Here is a 25,719-nt window from a genome sequence, read left to right as displayed (position 1 = left end):
TCACCTGTTCCGACTGTGGGAAGGCATTCACCAAGTCCTTTAACCTAGTGATCCACCAACGCACTCACAGTAGGGAAAGGCCGTTTACCTGCTCAGTGTGTGGGAAGGGATTCACTCAGCCATCTAACCTGCTGACACACCAGCGAATTCATAAGTAACTGCAGGGGTTGGATTCATTAGTTTCGCTGCTGTTAATCACATCCAGGATTGTTAGTCTGATAATATTTGGTTTGCTCCTGCTGATGTTAACAAATCGTATAAATGGCTGGCATTTAAATACCTTCAGACATGTCACTGATCTTTGGGGCTGTGATGCCCCTTTTTGAAAGCACCGTCTGTGATGTTTTCCTTTGGTTCAAGAATGCCACCACCTGGAAGTTCACCTCCAAGTCACTCACCATCTCCACTTGGAATTATATCGACATTCCTTCACTGCAGCTGGATCAAAACCTTGGAATTCCCTTCCTAACATGGTTGGACTGCAGCGGCTCAGGAAGGCTGCTCACCTCCATCTTTTCAAGGGCAATTAGGGATGGACAATAAATGCTGACCGAGCCAGCGACACCCACATCCCATGAATGATTTTTTCTTAAGAATCACCAAGAACTCATTCACAAAATTATGAACTTTCAGTTCAATACTAAATTGATATTTCACAGAGTCTCTTGTCAACTCTACATGGCCGCCCATTGCCATCTGTACCGGCAGCCTGGTCACAGAACTCGAATCACTTCACTCCGCTGTGTTGGTAGTTTTCAAATCAATGGTTTTAACGTAACCCAACCATTTTCAGGTTAATTCTCTTCAGAGTCATTGTCATGAAAGATTAAAATGCCATTTTGTACACGAGTAGATGTCAGGCCAAATATAAATCAGCAGTCTATTAAGTTAACCAATTATTGTTTGACACTTTGGCTAATTCGAGATTAGAAAAATTGAGCTGAGGGGATAAAACTAATGTTTTGATGAACCATTTTGCTAACATGTTACCACATTTTGGGATTATTACTTCATGTCTTTCGTCTGCTCAACTGAGGAAAGTTGTAAGAAGTCTGTTTAATTGTTAAAGATAAACTTCTCTGTCAATTACTGTTCCTTCAACTTTGTTTTTTATCTTTCAACTTGTAACCCTTTTTAAAAAAAAATTTAGAGTACGGAATTATTTTTTTCCAATTAAGGGGCAATTTACTGTGGCCAATTCACCTACCCTGCACAGATTTTTGGATTGTGCTAACCACTGTGCCATCATGCTGCCCCCAACGTGTTACCTTTCTACCTTTTAATGGTTTAAAAATATTTTGAATTTACCATTTAAAGTGATCATTCTGTCAGATAGTTAAATCTTGTATAACCTGATTTAATTGAAAGTTGGGGATTTATTGCAAACAATCTGTACCCATAAGTCAACTTCAAAATGTAAATGTTACCTGGATTTGGTGTCTCGGCGTAAGCCGCACCTGGATTTGGTGTCTCGGTGTAAGTGGTCCCTGGATTTGGTGTCTTGGCGTAAGTGGTCCCTGGATTTGGTGTCTCGGCGTACGTGGTCCCTGGATTTGGTGTCTCAGCGTAAGTGGTCCCTGGATTTGGTGTGTCGGTGTAAGTGGCCCTTGGATTTGGTGTCTCGGTGTAAGTGGCCCTTGGATTTGGTGTCTCAGTGTAAATGGACCCTGGATTTGGTGTCTGTGTGAGTGGTCCCTGGATTTGCTGTGTCAGAGTAAGTGATGTCTGGCTTTGGGGTCCCAGTACAAGTGGGCCCAGCTCTGCTTCCAACCCAGTCTCTCATCTTTCATTAATTTCAATTGAATGGAAACTGACTGCAGGAACCTGTCAACATTTGAAAGAAATTTACAAACGATTTGAGAATTTCTGACAGTTGGGATTTTTCTTTGTTCTGTCCATTCGAGGTGTTTGATAACAGACTTTCTCCTGTGAATATCCAGCTGGAGTTTTGGGCCCTGATCTCTTTCCTTGTTCATCTTGTTGACTTTAAACATTGAATCTTGTGGTTCAGACACCAGAGATTCAAACTCCCAACAACAGATTGTCTGTTACTGACTTTATTAACAGTTCTGCAATAATACAGAGAGAGTAGAGTTATTTGTTCTGGGAAACAGAGATAATAGAGATTCAGAGCTCCCATTTCTCAGCTCTGATCTAACAAGCTGCAGCTACACTGGTGATACTTATATTTAACTTTTTCACTACATTTGTGATCTGACCCTTTCAAACCCTCACCATAAGGATATCTTTGTTCTGAGTGTGAGCACAAGGCTGTGTTTCTGTCACACACACAGATACCATTTCCTTGGTTCACATTTCCACACAGAGACCAGCTCTTTACACATCCCCTTCCACCCAACTGCAGCAATATGAGCAAGGATGTGAGGCACAAAAATATTCACCCACATTTCAGAACAGCAAAGGTTCCACTGGAACAGAAATTCAGTCATTTTCTATTACAGGCAAAATACAGAGCAGTACAGGAGCACACTGACACTGTAACACAGTCTCAATAGTCTGCAGAGTCCTGTTAAATACAGAGCAGTACAGGAGCACACTGACAGTGTAACACAGTCTCATCAGTCTGCAGACTCCTGTTAAATACAGAGCAGTACAGGAGCACACTGACAGTGTAACACAGTCTCATCAGTCTGCAGACTCCTGTTAAATACAGAGCAGTACAGGAGCACACTGACAGTGTAACACAGTCTCATCAGTCTGCAGACTCCTGTTAAATACAGAGCAGTACAGGAGCACACTGACAGTGTAACACAGTCTCATCAGTCTGCAGACTCCTGTTAAATACAGAGCAGTACAGGAGCACACTGACAGTGTAACACAGTCTCAACAGTCTGCAGACTCCTGTTAAATACAGAGCAGTACAGGAGCACACTGACAGTGTAACACAGTCTCAACAGTCTGCAGACTCCTGTTAAATACAGAGCAGTACAGGAGCACACTGACAGTGTAACACAGTCTCATCAGTCTGCAGACTCCTGTTAAATACAGAGCAGTACAGGAGCACACTGACAGTGTAACACAGTCTCATCAGTCTGCAGGCTCCTGTTAAATACAGAGCAGTACAGGAGCACACTGACAGTGTAACACAGTCTCATGAGCGGCATGGCAGCACAGTGGTTAGCACTGCTGCTGCACAACGTCAGTGTCCCAGGTTTGATTCCCGGCTTGGGTCACTGTCTGTGCGGAATCTGCATGTTCTCCCCGTGTCTGTGTGGGCTTCCTCCGGGTGCACTTGCTTCCTCCCACAAGTCACGAAAGACATGCTGTTCGGTGAATTGGACATTCTGAATTCTCGCTCAGTGTACCTGAGCAGGTGCCGGAATGTGGCGACTCAGGGCTTTTCACAGTAACGTCATTGCAGTATTAATGTAAGCCTACTTGTGACAATAATAAAGATTATGATTATCAACAGTCTGCAAGATATGGAGAGCTGGGAATTGTCCACAAGAGTGACTGAAGCTGTGAGATCTGAAATAATGTAGGATTAGAAAAGAGAAAAGTGCCCAAAAATGAAGCAGTCCGCAACAGGACATCAATTAATCTCCTCTTACATTGGAGAAAAATGGAACGTGACACTGTGTATTTGCTCAACAGCTGACCAAGCTGACATTCATCTAGAATTAAAAAGAAACAGATTTAAAGTACCCAACTCATTTTTTTCCAATTAAGGGTAATTTAGCGTGGCCAGTCCACCTACCCTGCACATCTTTGGTTGTGGGGGTGAGCCCCACGCAGACACAGAGAGAATGTCTTCATCTAAAATTTCAATAACCTCCAAGATGGGGCTGGAGTTTACTATCAGCAGAAACAAACAGTGAAAGTGATGAACAGCAGAATCCTACCCCTGCAACCACATGTAAACTCACTGCTCTCACAATAGGTGCTGTGACTGAGTGAACCCTTTTCACACACAGAGGTGACTAGCCTCTCCCCAACGCGAGTGCGTTGGTGTGTCTGCACCTCACTTGCACTTCTCACATTCATAACAAGAGGTCATTTATCAATGTGAACACGTTGATGTGCAGCGAGGGTGCTTAACCGAGTCAATCCCTTCCCACACACAGAGCAGGTGAATGGCCTCTCCCCAGTGTGAACCCGCTGGTGCCTCAGCAGGGTGGATGACTGAATGAATCTCCTCCCACACACACAGCAGGTGAATGGCCTTTTTCCAGTGTGAGTCTGCTGGTGCCTGATTAGGGTGGATGACTGAGTGAATCCTTTCCCACACTTGGAGCAGGTGAGCGGCCTCTCTCCAGTGTGAGTGTGTTGGTGTTGCATCAGGTTCTTTCTGCTTTTCAAGCTCTTCCCACAGTCAGAACATTCTAAAGGTCTCTTATTGGAGTGAGCACGCTGGTGTGACTGCAGGTGTTGTGACTGAATGAAATCTTTGCCAGACACGGAGCAGGTGAACGGCCTCTCCCATGTGACTGGGTCGATGAGTTTCGAGATGGGATGAGTAATTGAATCCCTTCCCACAGTCCCCACATTTCCACGGTTTCTCCATGGTGCCGGTGTCCTTTTGCCTCTCCAGGTTCGATGATCAGTTGAAGCCTTGTCCACACACAGACCACGTGTATGGTTTCTCCTCCCTGTGAATGGTGTGATTTATGTTCAAGCTGTGTAACTGGTTAAAGCTTTTTCCACAGTCAGTCCACTGGATCACTCTCACCCGGGTGTGTGTGTCTCGGTGCTTTTTCAGTCACATTGATGTTTGAAATCTTTTCCCAGACAGAAGTCAAACATTTCTCCTTCCACATGCAAAACCAAATGAGATTCAGGTCCTGATAATCGAGTGACTTTGTTGAATCTTGATGCGATGCTTAGTTTGAATTGCCCGTCTGTAAATCATCCCCTTCGAATATCCTGTAAATGGTGATTACCAAAGTCAAAGACGTAAATCCCCATCCCACACACTGTCCCTTCTCCCGGGGCTGAAATCCAAACCCATCTGCACCATTTCTTTCCTCCACTCCCAGTTTTCTCCCTCCCTCTCCTCTGCCTGGGTTCAGTTCTCCAGCTCCTGTCTGCAGACTGACAATAAAATCAATTGGTCTTATGGGGCGGGGGGGGGGGGGGGGGGGGTTGGGGTCTCCTCTTATCCACCCGAGTCCAGAGCAAGAACCCGCACTGCGTGTGTTCCAGCTCACAATGCCCGAGTTGCGATTGACGGCATCTCTAGACCTATAAGAAGCAGCAGTGGAGCTGGAGGACCGAGCAGGAGCAGCTGGTCCTCCAACCAATCAGAGTGAATGAGGGGCGGGGCTGAGCCCGGATCTCCCTCATTGGCTGAAACTCTGCATCATTTTGAAAACTGATTTGTCTCAAACTCCAGGAGAAAAGTGGACCTTTCTGTCTGTGTTGGGAGACATCACTCACTCCCTCCAGCCTGCTCCACCATCGAATAAGAACCTGGCTGATCTGACTGTAACACCCACTACACATGCAGCGAGCGGGACTGCCCTGGAGCTCAATTATACTCAAATTCTGATAATGTTCAGGTTCTGATGAACAGAGTGACTCTGTTATATCTTGATATGATCTCTGATTTGAGTTTTCTGTGTAAATCCAGCCTCCCAACCCCCTGTAAAAGGAGTTTGCAGAATCCATCCCTGTCAGTCCAGGAGAGAAATTCACAACATTCTCTCCTCCTGCTGACAGGGAGCACCGCGCATGCGCCCTTAACACGGGCCTCTCACTCCAGACGCGGTTCCGCCGCGTCCGCCGCACAGATACAAACCCGGCACCGGCGCTTCTTATTCCGGTGTCAGAGCCACATCGGGGACTCAAGGCCCGTCCCCGTCCACCGCTGGGCTCCGCCTCTCCCTCCTTCCGCCATTTCCCTCCCGCCTGTGGATCTGACAAACAAGCTTCTGTCCCTGGACACCGCCCGCACTGCGCATGCTCAACGTCACAATGCCCGGAGAGTGATTGACGGCAGGGCCAGACCAATAGGAAGGGGCCAGGCCGGAGGACCGAGCAGAAGCGGCTGGTCCTCCCACCAATCGGAGTGAAAGAAGGGGGGCTGGGGGCTCAGCACTGACTGAAGCATGCGCCGTACGAGCCCCAAGAGCTGGAAAAGACGGTCCAGTTGAGGTCATGATGTGGAGATGCCGGCATTGCACTGGGGTGGGCACAGTAAGAAGTCTTACACCAGGTTAAAGTCCAACATGTTTGTATTGAGGTCACAAAGAGTGAGAAGTGAATCCGGGCGGGGCGGGGATTGTGACCAAAGCGGGAGGTTGGGAGCCAGGGATGAGATGGTGGTGGAGTGGGAATGTGCCTGGGCGGGTATTACTGAGTCCCCGAGGGTAATGGTCTGAGGAGCTATTGGAATATTTCAGGTTACCAAACAACTACATTCAATTCATAAAACAGTGAAAACTATTATCAGTAATGGTGACCATGCAGCTATCACTGGTTGTGTCGAAACTGATCTGGTTCACTAATGGCCTTTAAGAAATCTGCCAACCCTACCTGGTCTGGCCTACATGTGACTCCAGAGCCACAGCAGTAAATCTGCCCTCTGAAATAGACCAGCAAACCATTCAGTTCAAGAGCAATTCGGGATCGGCAACAAATAAGGGGGCAGCACGGCAGCATTGTGGATAGCACAATTACTGCACAGCTCCAGGGTCCCAGTTTTGATTCCGGCTTGGGTCACTGTCTGTGTGGAGTCTGCACATCCTCCCCGTGTCAGCGTGGGTTTCCTCCGGGTGCTCCGGTTTCCTCCCACAGTCCAAAGATGTGCAGGTTAGGTGGATTGGCCGTGCTAAAATTGTCTTTAGTGTCAAAAATTGCCCTTAGTGTTGGGTGGGTTTACTGGGTTATGGGGATAGGGTGGAGATGTGGACCTTGGGTAGGGTCTCTTTCCAAGAGCTGGTGCAGACTCGATGGGCCGAATGGCCTCCATCTGCACTGTAAATTCTATGAAAGATAGTGGATTCACCAGGGATTGCCACAGGAATTGTCATTTATGGGAGAGAATTCCAAATGTGTCCCAGATTTTGTGTCAAGTGTTTCCTCATTTCACACTGAGTTCTGTGACCTGGCTACAATTTTTAGGCAATGTCCCAAGTCCTTACTGCCCAGTCAGCAGAAATCACTCCTCTCTGTCTTTGATTAAATCATGCTGTAATTTACTAAACACCAGGATGTGGAGATGCCGGCATTGCACTGGGGTGGGCACAGTGAGAAGTCTTACAACACCAGGTTAAAGTCCAACAGATTTGTTTCGAATCACGAGCATTCAGAGCATAGCCCCTTCCTCAGCTGTGCTCCAAAAGCTAGTGATTCTAAATAAACCTGTTGGACTTTAATCTGGTGTTGTAAGACTGCTTACTGTGCCCACCCCAGTGCAACGCCTACATCTCCACATTTCCTCGAATTTACAGTGCAGAAGGAGGCCATTCGGCCCATCGAGTCTGCACCGGCTCTTGGAAAGAGCACCCTACCCAAGGTCCACACCTCCACCCTATCCCCATAATCCAGTAACCCCACCCAACATCATGGCCTGAAGATGAGACAAACAAGCGTCTGTCCGTGGGCATGAGCCGCACTGCGCATGCTCCACATCACAATGCCCGGCGAGTGATTGACAGTAGCTTTGGACCAATAGGAAGAGGAGGTGGGACTGCAGGACCGAACTACAGCAGCTGGTCCTCCACCTAATTGGAGTGAATGAGGGGCGTGGCTGCTCTCAGATCTCCCTCATTGGCTGAGACTGCATCATTTTGAGTTCTTCCCATTAGCCACGTGCGCACGGGTTCCGCCACCTCATTTCCTGTCTGAGAGGGGATGACCAACGGGAAGATTGGGAGGACGGGATGGATTCTGGTCCTTCAGCCAATCAGACTGCAGGCTGTGTAAATGAAACTGGAGCTGCACACAGAGTGAAACATGTTCCTGTGTCAAACCGCTTCAATGGACAAAAACGTCTTATTTCGACTTCAATGGACTTTTTTAGAATCCATTGATCCTTCTACAGAACTGTTACAAGGAACAACAAACATTAACTCTGTTTCTCTCATCACAGATGTGGCACAATGGTTAGCACTGCTGCCTCACAGCTCCAGTGACCAGGGTTCAATTCCGGCCTTGGATGACTGTTTGCACATTCTTCCCGTGTCTGTGTGGTTCCCTCTGGGTGCTCCAGTTTTCTCCCATGAGATTGTCTAGGCTTGGTGGATTGGCTATGCTAAATTGCTCCTTAGTGTCCAAAGGTGAAGTGCGGTTATGGGGAGAGGGTGGGGGAAGTGCACCTGGGTGGGACGCTCTTTTGTAGGGTTGGTGCAAACGCAATGGACCGAATGGCCTCCTTCTGCACTTTAGGGATTCGATGATACTACCAGACCTGTTGAGTTAATCTCGCATTTTCTGTTTTACTATATATTACACACCTTTTTAATCCACTGATTATATTTATTGAACCACTATACCATCAACCACCAGGAGCAGTGTGTTGATGTTTCAGCAATTTCAGCCTTGAGTGACTGGGTAAAGTTTGCACATTTTCCCCGTGTCTGTGTGCGTTCCCTCCGGGTGCTCCAGTTTCTCCCACCGTCCAAAGAGTTAAGGTCGATTGGCCCCTTAGTGTCCAAATAAAGGTTAGGTGAGTTACTAGGATGGGCTTAAGTAGGGTATTCTTTCTGAGGGCCGGTGCAGGCTAAATGGGCCAAATGGCCTCTTTCTGCACTGTAAATTCTGTGATTCTATTGGATTTTCTCTCCCACAGTCTTGGCCCGGTGGGTCTGTTTGGTGGTATTTCCCTGGTACTGTCCATGTGTTTGGATGCTTGGGTATTTTAGGGAGCAGCTAGAACTTCCTTGGTTCTACCTGTTTTCTTTGGTTAATGTGTCTGGAGTCTTTGAGTTCTTCCAGTCCGTCTCCAATTCTCCTTCCTGTCCCGGGTATATGGGTCTAGGTAGCTTGGTGTTGTGATTCGTGTTGTTTAGTTGTCTGTCTGTCTCCAGCAGGTATTGTTGTCTCTCGATAATGACTGTGCTGCTCCCCTAGTCTTATGAAGATTCTGTTTGTCTCTTGTATTTCACTGTGACAGGGCAGAGACCTGATTGAAGGAATCAAACATGGAAGTTCTGGGAAAGATGGGCAAGGATTAGGGAGGGACAACATGTTCAAAGAGTTTGGGAGGAGAGGGAGGTTGAAGATGGGGCAGTAATTTGTAAGGATGGCAGGGTCAAGGGTTTGTTTTATTGAGGGGGTGATGATGGCAGATTTGAAGGACAGAGGGACAGTACCTGAAGAGAGAGAAATGTTGACAATATCCATGGACACAGGGTAGTTGGCTGATCAGTAGCTCAGTGGGTGGAGCAGGAGCTGGGTCTCATGGACAAGATGAGCTCTGAGAGGGCATGAGGGGAGATGGGAGAGAAACTAGAGAAAGATGTGGGTTCAGGGCTCGGGAAAGGATGAAATTTAGAGACAGTTTGGTCCGGTGGGCTCGTGAAAGGGAGGGAAGCAGCAGAGGCAGCTGATCGGATTTACTCAATCTCAGTCACAAAGAAGCTCCTCACACTTCTTGTTGGAGGTGAGGATGGAAGAGACGGGAGAGCGAGATTACTTCAAAAGGAACTAACTTGTGTCAGAGATATTAAAAAGTTTCAGCACACTGTGTATGTCACACAAATCTAATTTATTTGACTTTTAGCCAGAATATTAGCCCCTGTAAATGGGCTGAAGTTTGTTATCAGCAGAAAGAGACCCAAATGAATATGGTTCAGTCCTGAATGTGAGGAACAGCAAAATCCAATCACTGTGGTTATTTGCGGCCTCGTTGGTGTTTCAGCAGGAGGGATGAAGTGGCGAATCCCTCCCTACACTTGGAACAGGTGAACGGTCTCTCCCCAGTGTGAACTCGCTGGTGCTTCTGCAAGGCGGATGACTGAGTGAATCCCTTCCCACACCAGGAGCAGGCGAATGGCCTCTCCCCAGTGTGAATTCGCTGATGTGCAGTGAGGTGAGACGATTGTCTGAACCCAGTCCCACAACGAGAGCACCTAAACGGTCTCTTGTCAGTGTGAACACGTTGATGGTGCATCAGTTCCCCAGAACATTTATAACAATTCCCGCAGTCTGGACAATGAAATGGTCTCTCAACAGTGTGAATTCGCTGGTGATTCAGAAGTTCGGATGACTGAATGAATCTCTTCCCACACTCGGAGCAAACGAATGGCCTCTCCCCAGTGTGAGTTCGCTGATGTACAGTGAGATGAGATGATCGTCTGAACCCAGTCCCGCAGTGAGAGCACCTAAACGGTCTCTCGTCAGTGTGAACACGTTGATGTTGTAACAGTTCCCCAAAACGTTTATAGCACTTCTCGCAGTCTGGACATTGAAACGGTCTCTCCCCAGTGTGAATTCGCTGATGCTTCTGCAGGTCGGATGACTGAGTGAATCTCTTCCCACACTTGGTGCAGACGAATGGCCTCTCCACTGTGTGAGTTCGCTGATGTACAGTGAGGTTAGATGATCGTCTGAACCCAGTCCCACACTGAGAGCACCTGAATGGTCTCTCGTCAGTGTGAACACGTTGATGGCACATCAGATCCCCAGATCTTTTATAGCACCTCCCGCAGTCTGGACATTGAAACGGTTTCTCATCAGTGTGAACTAGCTGGTGACTCAGCAAGTGGGCTGAAATAGTAAATCCTTTCCCACATGTGGAGCAGGTGAATGGTCTCTCCCTGGAGTGAAGTCGCTGGTGTGTGGACAGAGCGGATGGCTGAGTGAATCCCTTCCCACACTTGGAGCAGATGAATGGTCTCTCCCCAGTGTGACTGCGTCGATGAGTTTCCAGCTTGGATGGATAAGTGAATCCTTTCCCACAGTCTGCACATTTCCACGGTTTCTCCTCAGTGTGACTGCATTTGTGTCTTGTGAGGCCTGATGATTGACTGAATCCTCGTCCACACACACAACATGTGTATGGTTTCTCCCCACTGTGAACGATGCATTTTCCTTCCATCTTCAAAATCTCATGATATTCAGGATATGATAAATTGAGGACTCTGTCAGACCCTGATGTGATGCTTGGTTTGTGTTTCCGGATCTTGAAGTCTCACCTTCGAACACCCTGTGAAACTGATTGAAAACAGAAAATAGGGAGTGAGAGAGAACCCACAGAAACACAAAGGCAGGTTGTGAAATTGAGCTGAATGAATCTGGTCATTTGTGGGGCCGGCACTGGGAAAAAGTGACCATGAAAACTGCTGGATTGTTGTAAAAACCCAAATGGCCTCTTTGGGAGGCGAGAGGAAGAGGTGAAGAGGGAATTTGTATATCTACAAGACATATTAAGAGAGTAGTTGGCAAAGCAAATTCGACCTTGAGCTTCATAACTGACACAGAAACTATGCTTCCGGTGGCAGTGATTGGCACTGCTGCCTCACAGTGCCAAGGACTCGGGTTCAATTCTGGCCTTGATGACTGTCTGTGTGGAGTTTGCACTTTCTCCCCGTGTCTGCGTGCGTTTCCACCCGGTGCTCAGGATTCCTCCAACAGACCAAAAAATAATGATAATAATAATCGCTTATTGTCACAAGTAGGCTTCAATGAAGTTACTGTGAAAAGCCCCTAGTCGCTACATTCCGGCGCCTGTTCGGGGAGGCCGGTACGGGACTTGAACCCGCGCTGCTGGTCTTGTTCTGCATTACCAGCCAGCTGTCTTAGCCCAATGTGCTATACCAGCCCCAAAGCCCCTAATCGCCACATTCCGGTGCCTGTTTGGGGAGGCTGATAGGGGAGCAAGTTAGATGGATTGGCCTTGATAAATTGCCCCTTAGTGTCCAGGGATGTGCAGGTTTGGTGGGGCTATGGGGTTACAGGGACAGGGTAGCGGTGTGGGCCTAGGCAGGGTGCCCTTTCAGTGAATCAGTGCACACTTGATGGGGCGAATGGCCTCCTTCTGCACTGCAGGAATTCTATGGTTCTAATTCTATTCTATGAATCTTTATAAAGCTCTGGTCACCACTCTTCAGGGAGGATGTGAAGGTTCTTGGAGAAGGTGCAGAGGGGATTTACCAGAATGGTTCCAGCAAAGGAGGTTGAGGGGAGATTTGATTCAGGGACACAAGATTATGCCAGGTTTCGATCGGGTGGACAGAGAAACTCTGTTTCCATTCACTGATCGTACAAGCAGTCGGGACACAGATTTAAAGTTTTGGGTAAAACCTGGATTGAACAATATAAGATGCTGAGGGGTCTTGACAGGGTGGATGTGGAGAGGATGTTTCCTCTTGTGGGAGAATCTGGAACAAGGGGGTCACTGTTGGAAAGTGAGGGATCACCCATTTCAGATGGGGATGAGGATTTTTTTTTCGCTCGAGGGTTGTAAAAGAAGGGGTGGCACAGTGGTTAGCGCTGCTGCATCACAGCACCAGGGACCCAGGTTCACTCCTGACCCTGGATGACTGTGTGGAGTTTGCACATTCTCCCCTTGTGTGTGTGGGTTTCTTCCGGGTGCTCCGGTTTCCTCACACAGTTCAGAGATTTGCAGGTTAGGTGCTAAATTGCCTCTTCATCTCCAAGGATGTGCACGTTGGGTGGGATGTGAGGATGGGGCAGGGTGGGATGGGGGGGCGGGGGGTGGTTCGGAGGGTTGGTGCTGACTTGGGCTCCTTCTGCACTGTGGGGATTCTATGACTTAGATCTTGCGTCCTTAAAACGCAGTGGAAGTCGAGTCCTTGAATATTTTTAAGGCAGAGATGGATAGATTCTCGATAAGCAAGGGGGTGAAAGGTTATCGGGGTCGGCAGGAACATGGAGTTGAGGTTAAAATTATTGTATGATGGAGCAGGCTCGAGGAGCCGACTCCCAGTTTGTGTGTAAGGAGCAGGCTCGAGGGGCCGACTCCTAGTTTGTGTGTAAGGAGCAGGCTCGAGGGGCCGAGTGGCCTGCTCCTAGTTTGTGTGGAAGCATGCAGGTACAGCATGCGGTAAAGAAGGCAAGTGGTTTTTTGGCCTTCATAGCAAGAGGATTCGAGTCGAGGAGCAGAGATGTCTTGCTGCAATTATACAGGGCCTTGGTGAGGCCACACCTGGAATATTGTGTGCAGTATTAGTCTCCTTATCTGAGGAAAGATGATCTCACTAAAGAGAAAGAGCAGCAAAGTTTTGCCAGGCTGATTCCTGGGATGGTGGGACTGATGTATGAGAGATTGAATCAGTTAGGATTGTATTCGCTGGAGTTCAGAAGAATGAGGAGGAATCTCATAGAAACCTATAGAATGTGGGCTGCACGATGGCGCAGTGGTTAGCACTGTTGCCTCACGTCACCAAGGACCTAGGTTCGATCCCGGCCCTGGGTCACTGTCCGTGTAGAGTTTGCGCATTCTCCCTGTGTCTGTGTGGGTCCCACCCCCACAACACAAAGATGTGCAGGGTAGGTAGATTGGCCATGCTAAAATTACCCCTTAATTGGGAAAAAAAAGAATTGGGCACTCTAAATTTATATTTAAAAAAAACCTATAACATTCTAACAGGGCGAGACAGATTAGATTCGGGAAGGATGTTCCCGATGGTGGGTGTGTCCAGAACCCGGGGTCACAATCTGAGGATACGGGATAGCATGGGCAGCACAAGTGGCTAGCACTGTGGCTTCACAGCGCCAGGGTCCCAGGTTCGATTCCCTGCTGAGTTACTGTCTGTGCGGAGTCTGCACGTTCTCCCCGTGTCTGCGTGGGTTTCCTCCTGATGCTCCGCCTTCCTCCCACAGTCCAAAGATGTGCAGGTTAGGTGGATTGGCCACGCTAAATTGTCCTTAGTGTCCAAAAAGGTTAGGAGGGGTTATTGGGTTACGGGGATTGGGTGGAAGTGAGGATTTAAGTGTGTCGGTGCAGACTCGATGGGTGAATGGCCTCCTTCTGCACTCTATGTTCTATGTTCTATGACAGACCATTTAGGACAGAGGTGAGGAGAAATGTCTTCAACCAGAGAGTGGTGAGCCTGTGGAATTCATCACCACAGGAAGAATTGAGACCAAAACATTTCATGTTTTCAAGAAGCAGTTAGATACAGCACTGAGGGTGAAAGGGATCAAAGGATATGGGGGGAAAGCGGGATTAGGCAATTGAGCCTAATCAGCTCTGATCGTAATGGATGGTGGAGCAGGTTCGAAGGGCCAAATGGTCTCCTCCTGCTCCTATTTTCTCCGTTGCTCCGTATCTATGCATGTAAATGGTCCAGGAGGTATGAGGAAGAATGTTTTTACACAGCCAGTGGCAATTACCTGAACCTTGCTGCTTATGACCGAGTTTAGAAATAGACACCAATGAATGATTTTTTAAAAAATTGGATAGAAACCTGAGAGAAATAAAGCTGTTAGGATACAGGGATAAAGCAGGAGAATGAGACTGACTGGATTGTTCCAGATAATAACAGTAATCTTTATTAGTCTCACAAGTATGAATGTTTGAGGTGAGGGACGCCGTCAGTGTCCCTGCTGATTTCACCTGTGGGAAGCGCACCCATCTCCAGCTCCTCAGAAACCGCGTTAAGGAACTGGAGCTGGATGAACTTCGGATCATTTGGGAGGCAGAGGTGGTCATAGAAAGTAGCTTCAGGAATGTAGTTACTCCGAAGAATCAAGACGGTGACGGTGAGAGGGGCTGGGAGGAAGCAGTCAGTGCAGGATCCCTCTGTGGTCGTTCCCCTCAGTAACAAGTATACCGTTTTGGATACTGTTGAGGGACGAGCTACCAGGGGTAAGCCACGGTGAACGGATCTCCAGCACTGAGTCCGTCCCTGTGGCTCAGAAGGGAAGGAGGGAGAGCGGGAGAGCAATAGTTATTGGGGACTCGATAGTTAGAGGGACAGATAGACGGTTCTGTGGCAGCGAAAGAGACTCACGGATGGTATGTTGCCTCCCGGGTGCCAGGGTCCATGACGCCTCGGACCGTGTTTTCAGAATCCTTAAAGGGGAGGGGGAGCAGTCACAAGTCGTGGTACAGATCAGTACCAACGACATAGGTAAGAGAAAGGACGGGGATTTAAACCAGGAACTAAGGGAGCTAGGGAGGAAGCTGAGAGCCAGGACAAACCATGTTGTCATCTCTGGTTTGTTGCCGGTGCCACGTGCTCGTGAGGTGAAGAACAGGGAGAGAGTGCAGATAAACACGTGGCTGCAGGGATGGTGTAGGAGGGAGGGTTTTAGGTACGTGGATAATTGGAAAACATTCTGGGGAAGGTGGGGCCTGTACAGACAGGACGGTTTGCACCTCAACCAGAGGGGCACCAATATCCTGGGAGGGAAATTTGCTACGGCTCTTCGGGGGGGTTTAAACTAATTTGTCAGGGGGCTGGGAAAACGAGCTGTAGTCCAGAAGCCAGTGTTGAGAGTAGTGAGGTACTGAGGAGGGTATCAAGGTCGCAGGAGTGTACCAGCAGACAGAAAGATGGGTTGAGGTGTGTCTGCTTCAATGCAAGGAGCATCCGGAATAAGGTAGGTGAACTTGGAGCATAGGTTGGTACTTGGGACTACGATGTTGTGGCCATTTCGGAGACATGGTTAGAACACGGACAGGAATGGTTGTTGGAAGTTCCGGGGTATAGATGTTTCAGTAAGAGTAGGGAAGGTGATAAAAGAGGTGGAGGAGTAGCATTGTTAATCAAGGATAGTTTAACGGCTGCAGAAAGGCAGTTTGAAGGGGATCTGCCTACTGAGGTAATATGGGTTGAAGTTAGAAATAGGAAAGGAGCGGTCACATTGTTGGGAGTTTTCTATAGGCCCCCAAATAGTAATAGAGATGTGGAGGAAGAAATTGCAAAACAGATTATGGATAGGTGTGGAGGTCTCAGGGTAGTTGTCATGGGTGACTTTAACTTTCAAAATATTGATTGGAACCTCTATAAGTCGAACAGTTCGGATGGGGCAGTTTTTGTACAGTGTGGATAGGCCGACAAGAGGGGGGGTCACATTGGATTTGATACTGGGTAATGAACAGGGCCAAGTGTTAGATTTGTTTGTGGGAGAGCACTTTGGAGATAGTGACCACAATTCGGTGTCTTTCATTATTGCAATGGAGAGGGATAGGGCCAGACGATAGGGCAAGGTTTATAATTGGGGGAGAGGTCATTATGATGCGATTAGGCAAGAATTAGGGAGCATAAGATGGGAACAGAAACTGTCAGGGAAAGGCACAAATGAAAAGTGGAGCTTGTTCAAGGAACAAATACTGCGTGGCCTTGATAGGCATGTCCCTGTCAGGCAGGGTGAAAATGGCCGTGTGAGGGAACCATGGTTCACAAAAGAGGTTGAATGTCTTGTCAAGAGGAAAAAGGAAGTATGTCAGGATGAGAAAACAAGGTTTAGTAGGGTCGCTTGAGAGTTATAAGGTAGCAAGGAATGAGCTGAAAAAAGGGCTTAAGAGAGCTAGGAGGGGGCATGAGAAGTCCTTGGCGGGTTGGATCAAGGAAAACCCCAAGGCATTTTACTCTTATGTGAGAAATAAAAGAATGACCAGGGTGACGGTAGGGCCTGTCAAGGACAGTAGTGGGAACTTGTGCATGGAGCCAGAAGAGATAGGAGGGGCGTTGAATTAATACTTTTCTTCAGTGTTCACAAAGGAGAGGGACCATGTTTTTGGGGATGAGTGTGTGATACAGGCAGGTAGGCTGGAGGAGGTAGATGTTCTGAGGAAGAATGTATTTGCAATTTTGAAAAACCTGACGGTCGACAAGTCCCCTGGTCCAGATGGGATATATCCAAGGATTCTTTGGGAGGCAAGGGATGAGATTGCAGAGCCTTTGGCTTTGACCTTTGAGTCCTCACTGTCCACGGGGATAGTGCCAGAGAGTGTTGAATGTTGGTCCTCTGTTCAAGAAAGGGAATAGGAATGACCCTGGTAATTGTAGGCCAGTTAGTCTTACTTCGGTGGTCGGTAAGATAATGGAAAAGGTCCTGAAGGATAGGATTTTTAACCATTTGGAAAGATGCAGCTTAATCCGGGATAGTCAACACGGATTCATGAAGGGTAGGTCTTGCCTCACAAATTTGATTGAATTCTTTGAGGAGGTAACGAAGTGTGTAGATGAAGGTAGAGCAGTTGATGTTGTCTACATGGATTTTAGTAAGGCGTTGATAAGGTTCCCCATGGTCGGCTCATGAAGAAAGTAAGGAGGTGTCGGATAGAGGGAAATTTGGCCAATTGGATAAGTAACTCGCTATCACATAGAAGACAGAGGGTGGTGGTGGATGGAAAATTTTCAGACTGGAGACCAGTTACCAGCGGTGTACCACAGGGATCAGTGCTGGGTCCTCTGCTATTTGTGACTTTTATCAATGACTTGGAGGAGGGGGCTGAAGGGTGGGTCAGTAAATTTGCTGATGACACCAAGATTGGTGGAGTAGTGGATGAGGTGGAGGGCTGTTGTCGGCTGCAAAGAGACATTAATAGGATGCAGAGCTGGGCCGAAAAATGGCAGATGGAGTTTAACCCTGATAAGTGCGAGGTGATTCATTTTGGTAGAAAAAATTTGAATGCGGATTACAGGGTCAATGGCAGGGTTCTGAGGAATGTGGAGGAACAGAGAGATCTTGGGGTTCATGTCCACAGATCTCTGAAGGTTGCCACTCAAATGGATAGAGCAGTAAAGAAGGCTTATAGTGTGTTAACGTTTATTAAAGGGGGCTTGAGTTTATGAGCCGCGGGGTTATGCTGCAACTATACATGATTGTGTGAGACCACATTTGGAGTATTGTGTGCAGTTCTGGTCACCTCATTATAGGAAGGATGTGGAAGCATTGGAAGGGGTGCAAAGGAGATTTACCAGAATGCTGCCTGGTTTGCAGAATAGGTCTTATGAGGAAAGGTTGAGGGAGCTAGGGCTTTTCTCTTTGGAGTGGAGGAGGCTGAGAGGTGACTTAATGGAGGTTTATAAGATGATCAGGGGGACAGGTAGAGTGGACGTTCAGAGACTATTTCCTCGGTGGAGGTAGCTGTTACAACGGGTATAACTATAAGATTCAGGGTTGGAGATATAGGAGGATTTCCGAGGTAGGTTCTTTACTCAGAGAGTGGTTCGGGGGTGGAATGGACTGCCTGCTGTGATAGTGGAGTCGGACACTTTAGGAACTTTCAAGCGGTTATTGGATAGGCACATGGAGCACACCAGAATGACAGGGAGTGGGATAGCTTGATCTTGGTTTTGGACAATGCTCGGCACAACATCGAGGGCTGAAAGGCCTGTTCTGTGCTGTACTGTTCGATGTTCTATTGTTACATTAACACTGCAATGAAGTTCCTGTGAAAAGCCCCTTGTCGCCACATTCCGGCACCTTTTGGGTAGACACAGGGAGAATTCAGAATGTCCAATTCACCTAGCAAGCACATCTTCCGGGACTTGTGGGAGGAAACCGGAGCACCCGGAGGAAACCCACGCAGACACGGGGAGAACGTGCAGACTCCACCCATTCAGTGACCCAAGCCGGGAAAGAAACCGGGTTCCCTGGTGCTGTGAAGCAATGGTGCTACCATGTCGATTAGAGAGCTGGCATGGACCGAATGCTTTTCTCTGTCCCACAATTACAGATTTTTTTGTGCAATCTAGTTTTGTAATTTAACCCCGGGGGGTTCAGATAAATCTGTGCTGCACTCCCTCCGAGGCCATTCTATCCTTCCTCAGGTTTGTTGTCCAGAACTGAACACAGTTCTCCAGGTTTGTGAATCTCGGGGCTTTTCTAATCACAGTGAGACCTGAAATCTTCACTCACAGACAGAACAGACAAACCTTTTACCTTCCACACCCAGATGCTGCTGATATTCAGTTTCTGATGAACCGAGTGACTCTGTCAGATTGCAATGTGACGTTTGGTTTGCATTTCCCGTCTGTTAAACCTCCACTTCCAGTATCCTGTAAATTTACAGAAACCTCACTGTCAGTTTAGGATAGAAATTCACAACATTCTCTCCTCGCCAACTTTGATTAAATGTATTCCTGGAGGTTTGATCACATGACCCAGCCCCCATCCTCCAGCCATTAATCGGTCAACACATCCATCCTTGTGACACACTGCCTTCCTCGGCCAATTGGGAAGCAAAAGGACTCATTACCTCACAGGACAGTGTTTGACTGTCAGCCAATCAACCTTTATCCCATTTTCAATAATTTATATCCGCTGAAGAGAAATGTTCAAAAAAATATTTTTTACTATCCTAATCATTTTCCAAAGATCCAAAAATATTTTCCACTGTCCTAATGATTTCCTAAGTATGAATCTCACCGAGACAGAAGGTAAAATTTGAATTCATTGCAAGTCTACTGATGACCATGAAACCATTGTCAATTGTTGCAAAGACACATCTGTTCACTCATGTCCTTCAGTGAAGGAAATAATCTATCCTTACCTGGTCTGGCCGACACGATTCCAAACCACAGCAATGTGGTTGATTCTTTAAATGCCCTCCGAAATGGCCGAGCAAGCCACTCAGTTCAAGGGAAATTAGGGATGGGCAATAAATGTTGACCCAGCCAGTGACTTCCACAAATTGTCAAAATAAAATTTGGGGGCAGCACAGTGGGCTATCCCTGATGGCTCATGGCGCTGAGGACCCTCGGTTCGATCCCTGCTCTGGGTCACTGTCCTTGTGGAGTTTGCACATTCTCCCCATGTTTGCATGGGTTTTACCCCCACAACCCAAAGATTTGCAGGGTAGGTGGATTGGCCAGACAAAATTGCCCCTTAATTGGAAAAAATGAATTGGATACTCTAAATTTATGAAAAAAAAAATCAAAAAAATAAAATCCTGGAGACTCCAGTCAGTGAATCCGGGAGAGTTGGCATCCAGCTCGCAGCGCATGCGCCCTGCGGCTCCTTGTCCATTGTAAAGATGGCGGCCGGTAACCCAGGCCTGTTACCGCTCAGCCCTCAGTCTATAGAGAAAGTGCCAAAGCCCCAACATTCACCAGCTCTAAGGACACACCTTAGCTCCCTTTCCAATCTGAAAGCAGCCTGAGCTGGATTTACATTCCCCTTAATTGATCATTGCTGGGTGATAATCCTGTACTTCCTCACCTCACACCACTGTGACAGCACCTTCACTACACAGACTGCAGCAACTGACCAAACATCACCTTCCCAGTTATTCCTGAAGGCACCGCCTTCCCAACCTGGCCGCTTGCCTGAGGTGTGGTGATCCTCAGGTCACATCACCGCCGGTCAGCTCTCTCTCCCGGGACCAGGCCCTGGTTCACAGCCGCCATCTTGGGGAAACAGAGCGCATGCGCTGGCGTCTTGTTGATGCAACAGGACCCTGAAGGCCCTGGGTGGGCCCTGAAGGTTTCTGTTCCCAGCCGGGTCCTAGTGCCCATTGAAGCTGGGCAACTCGAACCAATCATCATATTGAGATCTGACGGTGTCACTCAATTCATTACGACCTAAAAAGCACAAACTTTCAATGTGTTTGTTCTGTCTGTGGGCAAAGATTTCAAATATCAGTGTGACTGGAAAAGCACCGACACACACAGCACATGCCCGAGCGAGAAAGTTCCAGTGAACTAACTGTGGAAGGAGATTTAACCAGTTTCACAGCCTGAAAGAACACCACACCATTGACAGCAAGGAAAGACTGTACACGTGTTCTGTGTGTGGACGAGGATTCAACTGATCATTGGATTGGATTGGATTGGATTTGTTTATTGTCATGTGTACCGAGATACAATGAAAAGTATTTTTCTGCGAGCAGCTCAACAGATCATTAAGTACATGAAAAGAAATGGGAATAAAAGAAAATACATAATAGGGCAACACAAGGTACACAATGTAACTGTGTAAGCAGCGGCATTGGGTGAAGCATACGGAGGTGTAAAGTCAATGAGGTCAGTCCATAAGAGGGTTGGTTAGGAGTCTGGTAACAGCGGGAAGAAGAGGACTTCTGGTGGCGGCTATGAAGGAGTAAGTCACACATTTGCTGGCTCCCACTCGAGTCAGCATTTTGGACCTTTACCCCCAATTTTCTACCGGACTTGAATTGTAAAACTGATGACAGAGGCAATTGTGTACTGAATTCCCACATTGGTGAATGGAGAGAAGGACTAGACGTGCTCGTCAAGGCAGAAACAGAAAGACAGAGAAGGCTTGGGCTGAAGCTGCAGCAGGAGACAGCATGGCGGAGGACCGGACCTCTGGTTTGTCGACCCAGCAGTCTCTGGAGCAGCTGATGCAAGTTATTCAGGAAGGCTTTGCTCAGCGGAAAATGGACTGCTTGGACCCGATAAAAGAGTCAATTGAGCGGCTGGAGCTTAGATTGGACGCCCAAGATTGGGCGATCCAGAAGGTAGAGAAGGCACTGGCTGAACAGGAGGAACATCAAACTGCAGTGGAGTTGGAGGTGGGGATGCTGAGAGACCAGCAGAAGCAGCCCCTGGAGAAGGTGGAGGACCAAGAGAATAGGTCTCGCCGGCAGAAATTGAGAATTGTTGGGCTCCCGGAGGGGTCTGAAGGAGTGGTTGCTGGGGCATACATCGCGGACGCTGGGGCATACATCGCGGACATGTTTGAGAAGCTGCTGGGGGATGGGACATTCCCCGACCCTTGGAGGTTTAGCACACTGGGCTAAATCGCTGGCTTTTACAGCAGACCAAGGCAGGCCAGCAGCACGGTTCAATTCCCATACCAGCCTCCCCGAACAGGCACTGGAATGTGGCGACGAGTGGCTTTTCACAGTAACTTCATTTGAAGCCTACTTGTGGCAATAAGCAATTTTCATTTTCAGGTGGACAGGGCTCACAGAGCGCTCGCGAGGAAGTCATGAATGGGAGACCCCCAGAGGGCAATGGTGGTGAGATACCACAGGTGCTTGGATAAGGAGCGCATTCTACAGTGGGCCAAGCAGACACGGAGCTGTAAGTGGGACAACAGTATCCTGCGGATCTATCAGGACCTGAGTGTGGAGGTGGCCAGGAGAAGAGCAGGCTTCAACCAGATCAGGTCGATCCTTTTTAAGAAAAAGGTGAAATTCAAACTGTTGTATCCGGTCCAACTTCGGGTCACGCATGAGGAGCAGCACTTTTATTTTGAGTGGCCCGAGGACGCGCTGGACTTCGCGAAAAGGAAAGGACTGGTGGTGGACTGAGAACTTTTGAACTTTGCTACAATGTTCATGTTTTTTTTTGGCTTTTCTGTTCTTCTTTTAAAAAAAAGTTTCTTGTTTCTCGTTTTATGGAAGCTGTTTGTAATGCATTTTGCATTAATTTGGGACCAGCGGTAGAGCTGAGTGAGTTAAGGTTTTCATTTGCACTGTTGGGGATGGAGGTATGCTTGTTTAGATTTTGGTGTTTTCTGTCGGGCAATTGTGTGGGGATTGTATGACATTGGAGTTTGTTTGTATGAGCAAGGGGAGGGTGGGGAGGGAACACTAGGTGGGAGACTATCCAGCGCCAGGGATGGGGCCACCAAGCGAGCTGGGCGGGTTTGCTCACGAAAGCGCAGTGGTGGGTGTGCATATGTTCGGTTTATTAAAGAATTTGGGTTACAGAGTGTGGTTACTTGGGGGAGGGAGGGGGTGAATGTTCTGCTGACGAAGGAGGGATTTGGGCTAAGGGACAGAGAGGAGGTTGGGGATGGAGGCTGTCTGGGGGCGGGCTGGTGGAGGCGTGGAGCATGGGCTGCAGGTGGGCCCAAAAAAGGGGATGGCTGATCGGTGAAAGGGGGAGGCAATGAGCCCCCCAACTAGGCTGATCACCTGGACTGTTTGAGGGTTATGTGGGCCGGTCAAGACGGCATGTGTGTCGCACATCTTAGGGGACTGAAGGTGGATGTGGTAATGTTGCGGGAGATGCGCCTTAGAGTAACTGATCAGATTTGATTGAGGAAAGGCTGGGTCAACCAGGCCTTCCACTCGGGACTAGACTCAGAGACTGGAGGGGTTGCGATCCTGATCAATAAGCGGTTGGTGTTTGAGGCGGGTAGAATAGTCTCAGATGTGGGAGGTCGGTACATTATGGTCTGTGGGAAACTGGAGGGGGTGCAGGTGGTATTAGTAAATATGTATGTGCCAAATTGGGATGATGTGAAGTTTATAAAGAGACCGCTGGGGAAGATACCGGACCTGGACTCGCAAAGTTGGTCATGGGAGGGGATTTCAACATAGTTATTGACCCTGGCTTGGACCAGTCAAGCTCGAAAACGGGCAGGGTGCCAGCAATGGCAAAGGAACTAAAGGGTTCATGGAGCAGATGGAGGGGGGGGGGGGGGGGGATCCATGGAAATTTTGGGCAGCCGAGGGTGAAGGAGTTCTCCTTCTACTCACACGTGCACAGAGTGTACTCCCGGATTGACTTCTTTGTTTTTGAGTAGGTGAGTAGGTCCTTATTGACAGGGGCGGTGGACACAGGGTACTCGGTGATCACAATCTCAGACCATGCTCCACACTGGGTTGACCTGCAGGTTAGTAAAGACAGTAACCAGCGCCCGCACTGGAGGTTAGATGTGGGAATTTTGGCCGACGAAGGGGTGTGTGAGCGGCTGAGGAAATGTATTCAGAATTACCTGCAGGTCAATGACATGGGGGAAATTTAAGCAGCAATGGTCTAGGATGCAATGAAGGCAGTGGTCAGAGGGGAGCTGATCTCGTTACGGGCCCAGAGGGAGAAGGTGGACAGAGCAGAGATGGGCCGACTGGTAAAGGAGATACTACAGATTGATAGGAGGTATGCGGAGACCCCAGAGGCAGGGCCTTTAAGGGAATGGCGGAGGCTACATCGGAGTTCAGCTTGTTAACCACAGAGAGGGCGGTGGAGCAGCTGAGAAAGGCGAGGGGGGCGATCTATGAGTATGGAGAGAAGGCCAGCAGAATGCTTGCACAGCAGCTTAGAAAGAGGGAGGCAGCCAGGGAGATAGGGAAAGTAAATGACAGAGATGGGAACCTGTTTGGAGATTCAGCAGGGGTGAATGAGGCGTTCAGGGATTTCTACAGTAGGCTGTATAGATCGGAACCCCCAGCTGGGACGGAGGGGATGAGGCACTTCTTGGAGGGACTGCATTTCCCAAAGGTGCACGGGGAGCTGGTAGAAAGGTTGGGGGCCCCGATTGGGTTGGAAGAGATAGCGGAGGGTCTGAAGGCCATGCAGTCGGGTAAAGCCCTGGGGCCAGACGGGGACCCAGTGGAGGTTTATAAAAGATTCTCTGGGATATTGGGGCCGGTGTTGTTGAGGATGTTCAATGAGACAAAGGAAAGAGGGGTGCTGCCCCCGACGTTGTCACAGGCCACGATTTCGCTGATCCTTAAGCGGGACAAGAACCCGGAGCTGTGTGGATCCTACAGGCCGATCTCCCTGTTGAATGTGGATGCCAAATTGCTGGCCAAAGTTTTGTCCTCCAGGATTGAGGATTGAGTTCCTGATGTTATTGGGGAGGACCGGACGAGGTTTGTTAAGGGTAGGCAGTTGGTGGCCAATGTAAGAAGGTTGTTAAACGTGATCATGATTCCCCCGGAAGGTAGGGAGTTGGAGGTAGTGATCGCAATGGATGCAGAAAAGGCCTTTGATCGTGTAGAATGGGATTATCTGTGGGAGGTACTGGGATGGTTTGGATTTGGGCAGGGTTTTATTGACTGGATCAGGTTGCTGTATAAGGCTCCTGTGGCAAGTGGACCGATGAATAGGACAACATCGGACTATTTTAGACTGCACAGAGGGACGAGACAGAGATGTCCCCTTTCCCCACTGTTGTTTGCGCTGGCGATTGCTCTGAGAGCCTCAAGGGGCTGGTCCGGGGGTGTGGGGGTGGGGGGGTGGGGGGGGGGAGCACAGAGTCTCGCTCTTTGCAGATGCTCTGCTTCTGTATGTATCGGACCCAATAGAGGGGATGGAAGAAATTATGAGGATTCATGGGGAATTTGGCCAGTTTTCGGCGTATAAGCTAAATATGGGGAAAAGTGGGATGTTTGTGGCCCAGACGAGAGGTCAGGAGAGGCGATTGGGGGAGCCTCAGTTTAGATTGATAGGGGGAAGCTTTAGGTCCCTAACCATTGAAGTGGCGCGGGAATAGGACCGGCTGCATAAATTAAATTTGGCCCGGCGAGTAGACCAAATGAAGGATTATTTCCGAAGGTGGGATGCACTTCCGTTGTCACTGGCTGGGAGGGTGCAGATGGTGAAGATGACAGTCCTCCCAAGATTCGTGTTCGTGTTTCAATGCCTCCCCATCTTTATTCCGCGGTCCTTTTTTAAATGGCTCAACAAAGTGATCACTGGCTTTGTTTGGGCGGGCAAGAGCCCACGAGTAAGGAAGGTAATGCTTGAGCGGAGCCGGGGAGAGGGCAGGCTGGCGCTGTCAAATTTTAGTAACTATTACTGGGTGGCGAATATAGCCATGCTCAGGAAGTGGGTGGTGGGGAGGGATCGGCATGGGGGCGAATGGAGATGGCTTCATGCAAGGGCACCAGTCTGGGGGCATTGGTAACTGCGCCTCTGTCATTCCCGTCGGCACGGTACTCCACTAGCCCCGTGGTGGTGGCGGCCCTGAGAGTCTGGTGGCAATAGAGGAGACATGTGGGAGCAGAGGGAGCATCGGTCTGGTCCCCAATCTGTAATAATCACCTGTTTGCCCCGGGATGTATGGATGGGGGGTTTCGGATATGGTGGAGAGCAGGGATTGAGAGGATGGGGGATATGTTTATAGAGGGGAGCTTTCCGAGTACGAGGGCACTGGAGGAGAAGTTTGGGTTGGCGAGGGGATACGAATTCA

General features: G+C 48.6%; 2 protein-coding genes across 9 annotated transcripts in view; one reads left to right on the top strand and one right to left on the bottom strand.

Annotated features, from left to right (window-relative positions):
* Positions 1 to 25,719, top strand: part of LOC140418994 (uncharacterized) — a 578,165-nt gene that overhangs the window by 16,397 nt on the left and 536,049 nt on the right. The gene's annotated exons all lie outside the window — the stretch shown is intronic.
* On the bottom strand, positions 9,654 to 20,228 carry LOC140418974 (uncharacterized). Of its 5 annotated transcripts, none has more exons than XM_072502664.1 (3): positions 20,154 to 20,228; positions 18,769 to 18,884; positions 9,654 to 11,118 (listed from the first exon to the last, which is right to left on the bottom strand). In XM_072502664.1, the coding sequence occupies exon 3, from the start codon at positions 11,000 to 11,002 to the stop codon at positions 9,797 to 9,799; it is 1,206 nt and encodes a 401-aa protein (XP_072358765.1). In that variant the 5' UTR covers positions 11,003 to 11,118; positions 18,769 to 18,884; positions 20,154 to 20,228; the 3' UTR covers positions 9,654 to 9,796. The 5 variants fall into 5 exon arrangements, with proteins under 5 accessions (XP_072358765.1, XP_072358767.1, XP_072358766.1 ...); XM_072502666.1 differs by lacking the exon at positions 20,154 to 20,228 and adding an exon at positions 20,047 to 20,067 and having other exon boundaries at positions 9,654 to 11,110; XM_072502665.1 differs by lacking the exon at positions 20,154 to 20,228 and adding an exon at positions 20,047 to 20,066 and having other exon boundaries at positions 18,762 to 18,884.

This window comes from Scyliorhinus torazame, chromosome 5, assembly GCF_047496885.1.
Source record: "Scyliorhinus torazame isolate Kashiwa2021f chromosome 5, sScyTor2.1, whole genome shotgun sequence".
Taxonomy (NCBI): Eukaryota; Metazoa; Chordata; class Chondrichthyes; order Carcharhiniformes; family Scyliorhinidae; genus Scyliorhinus; species Scyliorhinus torazame.
The sequence above is the reverse complement of the archived record's forward strand: the minus strand, read 5'-3'. Positions and strand labels throughout refer to the sequence as shown.